Genomic DNA, 13,597 nt, shown 5'->3' with positions numbered 1-13,597 from the left:
AGGACTATTGACACAGTGCATGTCTACGCCTCATCTATCAATATTATTTGATGATAAGATACTCTCATTAACACCTGCAGGAGTAGGTAATCATACAAGCACAAGTATTCTCTCGCCATCACTTACTTGTGATAAACCCAGATGAACCGAGGCCGTCTCAGAAATATACATGATTTTCCCATCAGGTGCAACCACAAAGATGAAACCATCTAAGGTCTAAGCAGGAGAAAGGAAAATATAATAATCAGACAATTCAGACTCCCCGATCTGAATACCTAGAGTGCAGCAATTTAAATACCATTTACATTTTGAAAGCACTTGGGTGGTCAGATGTCCCTTCACCTCTAGTTTAAACATCTCATTGTTGAATCAAACATGGTCTTAGACAAGAGAGTGCTATATGGGAAATGGGTTTAATCTTCTATTGTTTAACATTTCAAACGCTTATCACCTGTAAACACTGTGAAGATATATGACTCTCAGCAGGGAAAGTGGCTTTAAGCTTCTGCAATGCAGAAATCGACTATTCTGTCTCTCACTTCACTGGTGTCTGATAAACAGTTTATACAAGTAACAACAGGGGATTAGATATGTATTTTCCTAAACACAACAATCATTCATTCCATTACACTCTTATTTCTCTGACTTTTTATTCAGCAACAACATGGTAAGATGGAACTCCTGAATTTATGGAAGGAGTTTTGTTTATTACATAGAAAGAAGCGATACATGTGTATAGTCTACATAAATGGAAATATAGTAAAACTACCCATTTTACTAGATTTTAGATGTTAATAGTCTAAGCAATACATGTTAATAGTGCCATAAACTTAGGGTAGCACAACATTTTATGCAAGGTAAAGTGGGAAGTACGGGAAAGTAAAGTGGGAAAATACATAGAAATGTATGAGTTACACCATGTGATAATTAAATGTTCACTGAAAGGTCTACATTCTTTAATCATTAATCAGAAGTAGCAGTTCCCCTGCATGTTCTACCTGTAAGAGATGAGATCCCAGCTCCCGGCCAACATTATCCAAGGAACTAGGTCTAGAATGGCCCCAGGCTTCTCCAAGCCCTGTATGCATAAACAAATAGAAGAATTGGTGAGAAAGCTGGCCGTGTACTCCAGGACCAGAGGTCGTCTGCTACATTATCTCACTGCAAACAGCAGCTTTTCATTCGAAGCACAATGCATTTCATATAGCACAGACCATGAAACCCATGCACATAGTGATGCCTGTCTGTTAAATAAATAAATAGACAAGATATGCACATGGTAAGTGGAATGGATGCAGCTCAAATAAAATTGATTTGGTTAAAATTTCTATTAGAAACATGAGAATTTATAGAGTTTTATTTTAACATTAAGTCACATAAGTTTCATAAAGAAACTATCGATGATAGAAACATCATACACAAATTAACTGCACATGTGGGGAAATACATTGATTGGTAGATAGAATATGACATTATCAATAAGGATGGAAAGCTACATCCTATGTATTTTATGGATAAAACATTGAAAATAATTGATTAATACAGATGGATAAATTAATAGATAGATATACAATTGAGACATGCAGTTGGGTATTGCCTTAAATTGGTATCTTCATCTGAAAATTCACATTTAATGTATCATATATATATATATATGTATATATATATATATATATATATATATATATATATATATATATATATATTTCGTCATTTGGATGTTATTAAAAAAATGGACCTGGATGAAAATAATTTCCCATGTATGTAGTCATGTCCCTTAGAAATCAGATAGTTGTCTATAGATATGTCCACCACGGCACTTCATAACCACAGGACAGCTGTGGGACATGCAGTTACTCCCGGACATTTCTTTTGCAAAAACTATTTGTTTCTTTGTGCAATCATTGCAGCAGTGGTGGTCGTATCCAAGGACAACTATGTCATTTCTAAGGGACCATATCACTATATTCATGAGAAATTATCTAAATACAGTTAATGTTTTTTAATAACATCCAAGTGAAGAAATGTATGTCTATGGGAGATTAATTAAATGTGAACTCTGAGATGGGAATACCTATTTAAGGGCATTTTAGGTTTAACTTTTTAGTTTTGCTAATATTCTTCTCTGTAGGATTGAGGAGCACATTGGAAATAGGGCATACAGCTCTCATTGTTTTATAATGTTTGTGTCTTTTTGTGCAACGAAAGGCGATGCATTCCAAATAAGAAACAGAATAGACAAAAAAAAAATTCACAAGTGATCTTGCAGATTGGTTTACATGTAAGAGGGGGATTTATCGAAATACTAACAAGTTTATTGTGCTTGTTATATACGTAAAAAGTTTCATGTCTGTTATTTACAAATGGCACAATTGCTGACATGATACTTTTCAGGTGCAAAAACAAAATAGGGAAGAGTCACTGTCCATGAGGGGGCTGGGGGCTGGATTAAGATTGGGGATTAACAACCAAAGGAATAGGGATAGGGAAAACCATATAAAGTGTATGTACACTAATGCCTGAAGCCTCACAAACAAAATGGTTATAGTCTTTTTAAAAATGATTGTATAAATAAAAATGGGGGAGTGCTTTGTTTATGTGTAATATCATGCCTAGAGCATGTCCTGCGAGATGACATCAGTGTCTCAAATGAAAATGTGGAAAAAAAGGGATGTGGCTTCAAAGCAAGGTGAAGTATTGTGCAAAAAGACAGACATTAGGCTTTAGTTAATGTAGAAAAGAGACAAGACAGGTCCACAATGAATGATATAATGTTTCAGTCTGTGAAAGCTAAGGTATTTATCTGGCATACATCTTGACCATGTGTAGATAAATATACAGGTGATAAAATCAATGACATGATTCAGGCCAATCAGAACCGATGACATGTGAACCATCAGTCACCCGCCTCTTTAAGGGTACAGGGAAACAGTCTCCTGTTCTCTATTCTCTCTCCTAGCAAGTATTTCATAGTTTTATAGCACTTACGGTTACATGCTTACTAAAGGAGGACATACACATGTTAAGAATATTAGTATGTAGGAGCATAATCATGCTGTGAGTTATGGATTGAAACGCCTTTTTTGAAGATTTCTATTTATTTCCTTATGAGGCAAATAAAATGTAATAGAAAAAGTCAAGTTAAAAAATAGAGAGTGTTAAGTAATATGCTGTAGAAGAAAATATAGATGTAGATGATACATACCTGTGCGCATTAACTTCAGCCAAACCAGAGAGACTGGAATACTATTCAATCAAAGTATGTTGGAAAGGCAATTACCTGATCCAACAAACTTTTGCCCCTGCTGGTGATAGGACACTGCTGGAGGAGCCCAGCTAATGTTTTTACCACTCATCCTATATGCACCCTAATGGTGCACGTGTCTAGGGAATCAGCTAACGAATGTTTAAGCAGCAGTTATCTAAAGTGTTGTACCAACACTGAAACTTAAAGGGGTATTCCCATCACAGCAAATTAATGTTATTGTTTGCATGATAAAAAGTTATACAATTTTCCAATATACTTTCTGCATCAATTCCTGATGGTTTTATAGATCTCTGCTTGCTGTCCTTTATAGAAAGCTTCTATGTTTAATTCCAGAGGACAGAAATCTGACCATGTTCACACAGGTGCACGGCTCATTTGTAACATAGAGAGTAATCAGAGCTGTGTGCCATAATGAGCCCTGCACTTGTGTGATCATGGTCAGATTTCTGTCCACTGGAAATAAACAATGAAGCTTTCTATAAAGGACAGCAAGCAGAGATCTAGAAAACCATCAGGAATTGATACAGAAAGTATATTGGAAAATTGTATAACTTTTCATCATACAAACAAAAACATTAATTTGCTGTGATGGGAATACCCCTTTAAGTTTTCTTGAAACTTTACTTTCCTGGAATAGGGGACTGAAGCAAGCAGCATTATTAGATGAACAGACACATTGATCTGTGGGATTTTTGAAAAAGGCTCATATAATAAGGGCAAATATAATAATTAAATAAGGGAGTATTTACTATTTAATAATAGTAAATAATTTCTCTATGTAATTAAAATTACCGAAAATTAATATGTTTACTTATATTGAATATACATTTCCATGTTGATTCATGTTGAATCACATGAAATGGCATGCAGTATGAAAAAAATATTAGTTTTAAAGTTTAATGTAAATATTGTTGTCTGTTTTAACTGTCAACATGATTCTAAATATAATTATAAGATTAAATATTATGTTTGAATCATTACAGTGTAGTTTATTGTACAATTACTCAATTATTTTTCATATAAATGTATGTGTTTTATTGCTTTATTGTTATATATTGTAGTTATTACTGTTAATTAAATACAATTGTTTAGTATTTTATAATTATATATTTTATAACTTCTATAATTATAACAATAATTAATTGTTATAATCACTGTAGAAGTAGTCGTATCCTCATAATTATCATTATGATCATAATTATTCCCATTTAAAATTGTATCATGAAAAATGTTATAAGGCTAAAGAATGAACAGAAAAATTGCTTCCTATAAAGTTACATTTTATCAGTATAATTTAAAAAAAATGGAAATATTTGAGACATACAAACAATAAAAATGTCAAATATAATAATTAACCAAATCACTTCAATATTCCAATATTTTATACAAAGCTTTATGGGAAGGCTTCTAATAAATAGTTTTTATTTTTCCATAAAAAATATTTAAGTAATTTAAAAAAAAATAATTATTAAAGTTTAAATCAGTGGAAGAGTACCCTAACCAATTAACTTGAGCCATCTTGGATTCAATTGGCGCTCCCCAATTATGTTAATGGGGGGGGGTACCACTTAGTTGTTAAGACAGCCAGGACCCTTCCAAGTGCAAATATACTGCAATACAATAATATTACAGTATATTGCATCAGCAATCAGACTCCCTAGGATTCAAGTGCCCAATTGGTCCCACAAAAGCTATAAGAAAAAGGTTTAAAATCATCATTATTTAAAAAACCATCCTACTTTTCCTAGAATGAAAAACCTACACCCCACACCAAAAGAAAAAAAATGCCCAAATGTCCGAAATACCAATTTTTAGCCATTTTGCCACACCTAAACAAATGACAACTAAGCTATCTACACTGTGGTATGATAAAATAATTACAACAATTTATTTAAACAAAAAAATATATAGATTTGGTGTCCACCTGATTGTTCTGACCAAAATAATAAAAGTGATGTGTGATTTAGACTGCACATTGAAAGATATAAATATTATACCTAAGAAAGCACAGAAACTGCATTTTTTGTCAATTGTATTGCATTTGGAGCTTCCTGGTATGTAGCATAAATATTAAATACTGACACAAGGAAGTGCAGTTAGTCCCACAAATAATAAGCCTTCATACAGCTTTGCAAAAAAAAAAAAAAATGGCTTTTAGAAAGTTCGAATAAAAAATGGACACCCAAAAACAAAAAAAGACCAGATTGTTAACGGGTTAAGTATGCAGTTATTGATGGTATAAAGAAAAATGTGACTTTTTTTGGCTCTTCAATCAATAAAATTCATTTGTTTTCTTGATGTAGCTTTATTTTTAGTGGGGCTTTTGTGTTTACAAATAGCACCATTTTAGAAAAAAATATATGATATTTTCAAAAATTCTATGTAGTGTATGCATTAATTTGGGGGAATGTAAATAATAACTATACCACAGTTTATAAGTCAATCACGTGCTGTGTAGTGTAATTGTCACATATTGAGAACCTTAAATTCTTTATTTATGAGGACTTTATGGTGGCTCTTTATAGAAATATAGGTGTTATTGAATAAGTTTTACTAAGTTCATATATATATATGATGATATTTCTATATAAATTTTACTGTTTAACCGTTTACTTTTTTCAATTATAAATATTTTTTTTCCTAACATTTTGTTTAACATTATTCTTTTGCATTACTTACATGACAGACCGAGGGGCCTTCATAAGGAGCTATTGGCCTTTTACAAACCAGATAAACTACAATCACAAGTGAGGTATTATACATCTAAAAGTTATATTATAGAATTACCAAACTAAATGCCTAACTGAAAGTGGAAGAGTTCATTAGCAACCTGATATGTGTGACCAACTTGAGACACGCTATGATTTGTAAATTTTAATATTATTTGTTCACAGTTAAATTAGGAAATGACTTGCTGTAAAATATTTCTTAAGATGTCAAGTTGACATATGTCATAGGAATGACATCGGGGGTCTCAGCAGCTGGACCCTTCACCTTTGAGTCTTATTACTATCATAAATGTCATTCTGGAAAACCCCTTCTAGTGATATGCTGTTTTTAATTTCCAGACAAGCATAATGAAGGCCCATAAGTTTCTCTCTACCCGATAAATGTATATTTGTCTAACAGTATAAACTTTCAACTAAAATTAAGTAATATTCCTCTACTGATTACTAATTTCTAATAAGTTAAAATAGTAACAAATAAAGCCAAATAAAAATGCTAGCCTATAATCTAACATATTAATTATCAGCATGTTTAAGTAAGTAAAAAGGCTGGATTGACAAACAACTACAGTTATTTTTTAGGTTGATCTCCCTTTTAGATTTTCTAGACTTGTTTCACTTGTTCAGAAAACATAATGATACATATTACCCTGTGTCTGTCTAAACCTCAGGGGTAGAGCCAATGCAATGCACAGCGAAACCTCGATAGTAACAAACCTGTTAGCTGCTATAAGACCATAACAAACATGTAGTAGCATGAATGTATACAGTAACAAGTTAAGGACTGGAATAAGTAGTGTGTGCGGTCAAAGGAATCACTTTATCATGTGCACAGTACATCTGGGCCAAACAGTTATATATATGTCATTTCTACGTAATTGTACCCCCATTAGCTAAAAGGAGTGATCAGCATCTTCAGCTCAGTCGGGAAAGTAATAGATAGTGTAAATGTCATCAGTGGGCTGTACCAGTGCCACTGCATTGTGATAAGTCTGATAAAGCAACAGTCCTGAGGCACAATAGCACCACACATAAGCCAGCAGCCCAAGCTCTATAAAAGGTGCTTACTTATAAGGCTGCAACAATCATTCAAAGAAAACTACTGAGAGGATAAAGGCTGAACTGAGAGGTGGTCTGGTCTCCTTTCCCTTTCACTACATTCACAGGGGCTTAATCTGCAGAAGCTCTCAGTAGCCCTATCCAAACATGCTTTTTCTTACTGCCATCTGCCTCATACCTTCTTTAGTTTTATACTATTATCTCAAGCCTTTGCTTAATCCATTCCCCCATAAATATTCTCCTTAATTTGGATGCAAAACCACCTATCTTTTTTTATAAATCATATGCTGGTAGATACTGACTTGTCCAACCGTACTTGGAAAATTATATTTGCGTCAAGGAAAGACTTAATAATAAATCTGTATAATGTGTGTGATCTTAACAGCATGGAGCCATGGTTGCTTATTAAACCTAGGTGAGCAAAGTCATTCCTGTGTCTCTCTAGAAAGGAAATGAAGAGAGCGCTTGGAGTTAATCAGTAACTGGGTCACATTACACTTTAACACCAACTTTAGTTTTCACCATCTATTTTCTGGCATCAATAGTAGCTGCTGCTTGCTGATAGAGACAGCCAAGAGCTCCTGCATACCTATTACTAGTATACATTAGACCCCAGTAACTGCACATCATGTTTTTTTTCTTTTCACACTGTGATTTTTGCACTTGACCTACCGCAGCAAATTCTGCAAATCCTTTGATTAAGTCTCTTTAAAAATAAATGGAAACTCGCCGCCCCTTTCATCAGGATTACACTGAAAACTAGATCTAAAGATCCCATAGTAATGCAGAGAGGCTGCAGGAATAATGAGCTACAAATGGAATCAAGCGGCTTACTGAAGGGGGGCACTCAATAATCACTACCTCCTCCCCCATTAGAAGTAAATCCCCACAGCTTGCGAGTGTCTCTGATGCGTGGTAACGTACATATATATATATTATATATGTATAGATGTACAACATGATTCACACTATTCTACAGTGTGCAGCCTTAGTAATGCATCCCCTGTAAATACAGCACGATGACCCTCGGATTACCTCAATGGACTAGCTTCACAGACTTTGTAATTTCCTGAAAATGAGATTTCGATTTATAAAACAAGAAAGCAATTAGTAACCAAATGAGGCGGAGCAGATCCAGTGAAATTGCCCTAATCCCAGAGGCATCATTTAGGCCAGGTCCTGGAAAATGAGAGAGCCCGGCATCTCTGTGCAGTGGGGAAATTGCTGCAGCTACTTTACCAGGTCCAATATATATCTCATCCCCAGTCGCTAACCCTTGGAAGGCAATTCATTAGGATCTCATAGACACTCGTATCTGCAGCACACTGCTGATGCCCTGGTTTATCTATCTGCAATTCCACACAGGCATCTATAGATCAGAGTCTACTATATGTACTCAATAGGGCAAACTATGGCTCCTATTGAAGTCCAAGCATAACAAAAACATTCAGGAAGCTCATAGGAATCACTGAGTTTGATATAAACCGTCTTTTGGAATTTCTGGCACCATAACCTCAGAGTAACAGACAAATAGATTTCTACCATATTACTTTTTATGATCATCGCACAAATGAGATATATTATGTTAAACACTGCTTAGGACTGACTTAGTGGCATAGCATAGCATAAAAGAAAACAGATGCTAAAAAAATCTGTGAAACAGCAAAAAAGAAATGTCAATTTGGGAAATATGGGTCTCAATATTACATAATGCATTATGGGAGTGAGTGCTTGGAATGGAATGTTCCAAATTAAAGAGTTTGTGGGGGCGTTTTTAAATTAACAGCGTCCTAGTGCAAGGATTGGAGATTTGCTCAATGGTCTTGTTTATTTCTTATTTGTTTTTAACAGGACATTTTCCCAGTTTCACAAACTGTCACGATAACTTGAGGCAAAATTGACTATATTTCTGCCAAATAAAACGCTGTAGAGGAGAAGGGTTAAGCAGGCTTTTCCATAGCCAAGGTACAAAGACATTTAATAGACTGCTTATTTAAAGGACAACAAAGGATCACACAGCAGGACTGACCCTTTGACAATGTGACAGCGTTCTTACACCAGCCAGATCAATGTTTCTTTTGTTTGGAGTAAGGCGATCATTACCAACATAAACCCAAGTTTATTCTTCATTTCTTTTGATATTACTAATTGTAGCATGTGATATATGGGATTAGCAACCATTTATCAGATTTTGTGCATGAGGTTATCGGATATCTATGAGAGATGTTGTTAAATAATCACATAACAGTAACAGAGTTAGGTTCACATGTTTCAGTGTAAAGTGACAGACTGCACGAAATGTTTTTCTCTTCTTTGCAGAAAACTGTTTAATATTACAAACCGGATGCATCACTTATCCCATAGACAGGTATGTGATCCATTTTGTTATTGGTTTTCCTTGGGCAGTTTTTAAGAGAGAATTATGACAAAGAGTCGGATATAAAAGAGGCATAAACCAAACAGAACTCAACAGCCATTGTTTACTGGCTGAAATAGTAATTGCTGTAAATGTGCAGCACAGAGCAGAAACTTATGGTCAACCCAATATGACACCGCCAAACAACACAGCTTGTCTCACAGCATACAAGCCCTTAAACACACATGTATGATGAAAAATGTAAAGAATCATAGCATTTAGGACTCAACAATGATAAAGTGGAAAAAAATGTCCATATGACCTTAAGTCAGAACTGTCTGCCCCCTTGAAAAGTTAAAGTTAAAAGAGCTCTGCCACGTCCAAAATCTTTTACAAACTTAGACATAGCTTTCTTGTCAAGGAGTGATGCAACAATGCAGAGAAAAGTAAGTTTTTATGATTATGCAAATAAGCTAGTGAGTGAAATAGAGGCAAGCCTCTTCAGTTGCTGTACAGTAGCCCCCCAGTGTTGGCCTGGCCCCACCAGAATACCAGAGGATCCTTCTATGGGCCAGGCTTTAACCTAATAATATAGCCCAGAGATACAGAGAAAGACAACGTAAATTGGTCTATTTCCTGGGGTATGAGGAAGGGTGGGCTCCGGAACAATTTTATCTGGTGGTCCCAAGGAACCCCAGTCCGACACTGATCACCCCAAACTGTGCCTTATGAATGCCATGTGTAGCCTTATGGGGTTCACTGAAGAACAGAACTATAGCACTTACTTAATGGCTCTGATCCACTTGCCTTCTACTCACTTGGTTATAAACTGCATAAACGCATAAACATAAAACTATATACTGTATACTTTATCTATATAATCTATATACATAAAATATCATTTTATCTGCATTGTTGCATCATGTAAGGACAATAAAGACCCTAATAATGGCATCTAAGTAACACTGTATTGGTTAGGCATGCTTATAAGTTCAACTAGACTTCTTTCAAGAGAAGTGTCCTAGAATATCTTGTAAGTCAAAGTTACACCCACTTTTTCCAACACAACAAAAATGATTTAAGATACAAGAGAGGAACAACAAACAACATCACAGATAATGCAATGATAAAAATAATCAGTAAACCACCATCTAAACTATCTTGCACTACAAAAAAGTTGTGGTCTCTTGTTAAAGGAAACCTACCATTTAGAATGGTCGGTGTAAGCTGTAAGTACCGGGCACCAGCTCAGGGTGAGCTGGTGCCGGTACTTACTTTCGTTAGTGTTATAAACCGCGGTATCGCGGTTTTAACACTTTTTAAACTTTAGAGCAGAGAAGGCTTCGGCGCTGCGTGCGCACGATCGTTCGCGCGCCTACGTAGGAAATAGCGGAGCTGTCGCGCGCAGCGCCGAAGCCCCTTCTGCTCTAAAGTTTAAAAAGTGTTAAAACCGCAATACCGCGGTTTATAACACTAACGAAAGTAAGTACCGGCACCAGCTCATCCTGAGCTGGTGCCCGGTACTTACAGCTTACACCGACCATTATAAATGGTAGGTTTCCTTTAAAGGGCTTGCACCAAAAGTGTGGCAAAACTGTGCCTAAAATCTAGCATATTTGTGTGGCATAAACTAAGCCATGCTATAACAGCTTTAGATTAAGGTGTAAATCAAAGTGTAAGTTCTCTTTCACAAACTAAAAATAATAAAGAAGAGTGGTATGCAGCACTTTGGTTTCTTATGAAGGAGTCTAGCTAAGGAGTACCCTCAACCTGCTGGCCCCAAACAACCCTCTTCCTGACAAATGTGTATAAATTCTATAGTAATGTATAGTATAGTACATAATAAACATCTTTAGAACCTCTAAATGCTCCTCGGCCTGGTGTTATGCTGCTGGTCAAAATTCTGACTTGTCCGATTTTAGTAATAAAATTCTGGGGCATCATTTGTGTAGCTTACATGGCAGTTGCATCTTCTATGAATTAATAATAACTAGGTTACTTTCACCTTATTAGAAAGGCTTGTTCCATAAAATCTGAAGATCTCATCACTGACTACTGCTAAACTGTTAAACGGCATACCCCAACTAGTAATAACTAGTTGTCAATTTATATTTAAAGGGGTGCTCCTGTACAGAAAATAAATATTATTGTTTAATGAGGTTTTATACAATTTTCAAAATACTTTCTGTATCAATTCCTCACAGTTTTCTACATCTCTGATTGCTGTGATCTCTAGGAAAATTCAATGTTTACTTGCTTTGGATAGACATAACGAACATTACACCTGTGTGACATCACGGGTAAATTTCTATTAATTGGAAGTAAACATTAGAGATTCCTGTACAATGTCATCATGAAGACCTAGAAAACAGAGGAATTGATACAGAGAGCATATTGGAAAGTTGTATGGTAATGATCATTTAACAAAATGAAGAAATGCTGATTTTTGGAAAAAAAATATTTCAAAATGTTTACCTTAGAACTAATACAATTAGTAAAGGCATTTTCCATTTATTCACCTATTCATAGGATAGGTCATTAATATTAGTAGCAATTGATTCCAGTCACACTAAATGAATGCTAAATGATTTCAGCACTGTAAACTTTATAAATGAGATAGAATTACTTATTTACAAAAAGATCCAGATGCAAAGTAATTGGATACTATATAAAAACACAACAATATCAAGTATATACTAAGATGTTTCCAATTATACAAAGTGGATCTTGCAGCAGGTTATAAATTACCTGCCACAAGATCCACTTCCGATATTTGGAAACATTATGTTACATACATTCTTTGAGCTACTATATGCTTGATTGTATGATATGCCCTATTGTATCTATTTGTTTGTGACGATACCATTTAGTCATACCCATTCTATTATGGATCTCACTTATAATATCTCATTTGTTCCATATGATCTTAGATAGGATGAATAGATTTTTAGATTATATTTATATTGTATCCAAGTCTCTTTGTGTCTAAATCTTTTTGTAATTACGTAATTCTGTCATATTTATATAATTTACCATGTCTGAAGAAGGTCTAGGAAGGACTGAAACATCACTGAAAGGATTTCAATAAAATCATTTAGCATTCATACAGTGTGAATGGAATCAATTGCTACTATATTTAACAGGATTTTGGACCCTTTCCAGAGCACCTGTAATATGTGCAGCAAAATTTCTATTTCTATAGGTCATTAATAACACACTAACAGAAAGACAACACCAAATATCCATATATGCAGAGAGCTTACAGATTGGAAATTCTGAAGAAAGTTGGTGTAATGCTTGAAGGCAGAAGCGGCTATTAAAGGGCAGAGAGCTCTTTGCATTAATAGTATTACAACATAAATGAATGAAAGGAGCAGACCAGCCGGATGTCTAAGGTGAAGCTTCAGCCAATAGCTACAGGGCAGGAAGTGATGTATAGTAGGGACATGTTTTTAGTAATCTTTTGACATCTCCAGTAGAGTAGCCACAACTATTTTCTATTTTCCTGAGATGTCATAGTGTATAGAATGCCTTGAAAACTTGCCTTTGGGTGGACGTGGAGCCAAGGAATTAACAGCCTAGAGATACAACCCTAGAAGCACAGTTGTACTCCATTTAAAAAGTTAAAGATAGTTTTTCTTGCTTTTTATTTCTATAATTCTATGTTGATTAGAGACAACATATACTGCTCACTATTTGTTCTGTTTACATTCAAACATTTACTATTGTAGGAAATTGCTTTTTGTTCTTTTCTATATTGTTTAAAAATATGATGCCATTCAACAGGATAAATGTGATAAATCATTTAGAAGTACAGTACAGTAAACATATTACCATACAGCACTTGATGATCTTGTTCGTGGATGAGCTGAAGAAATCTAAGGCCCATTTCACACTACTATTCCATTAACAACGGAGATTTAACAGAATTTTAACAAATAAATTAAAACTCCCATTGACATCATTGTAAATTATATGTCATCAGTTATGGTCAGTTTGGCAGGTATCCGTTATCCATGTGTTTTTTCAAAGGGTTGAAAAGTACTGCAGCCCCCGTAATTTTTCTGTCCAAAAAGCGCATGGATAACAGATTCGTGTCTAAGTGGAGCAGATGACATAATATTTACAGTGATGTCAATGGGATACGTTAAAGCTCAGTTAAATCTCCCTTCTTTACTTTTTTAATGG

At 34.8% G+C, this 13,597-nt stretch overlaps 1 protein-coding gene across 1 annotated transcript in view; it reads right to left on the bottom strand.

The window, feature by feature from the left end:
• SIM1 (SIM bHLH transcription factor 1) overlaps window positions 1–13,597 on the bottom strand; it is a 60,945-nt gene that overhangs the window by 37,890 nt on the left and 9,458 nt on the right. Inside the window, exons 3-4 of the mRNA XM_072141896.1 lie at window positions 999–1,078; window positions 127–216 (exon numbers count right to left, since the gene is read on the bottom strand). Of these exons, the coding sequence (XP_071997997.1) occupies window positions 127–216; window positions 999–1,078 (170 nt within the window). The remainder of the gene's footprint in view (window positions 1–126; window positions 217–998; window positions 1,079–13,597) is intronic.

The sequence above is a fragment of the Engystomops pustulosus genome, chromosome 3, assembly GCF_040894005.1.
Source record: "Engystomops pustulosus chromosome 3, aEngPut4.maternal, whole genome shotgun sequence".
In the NCBI taxonomy this organism is placed as follows: domain Eukaryota; kingdom Metazoa; phylum Chordata; class Amphibia; order Anura; family Leptodactylidae; genus Engystomops; species Engystomops pustulosus.
This window is presented reverse-complemented; position numbering and strand designations above follow the sequence as displayed.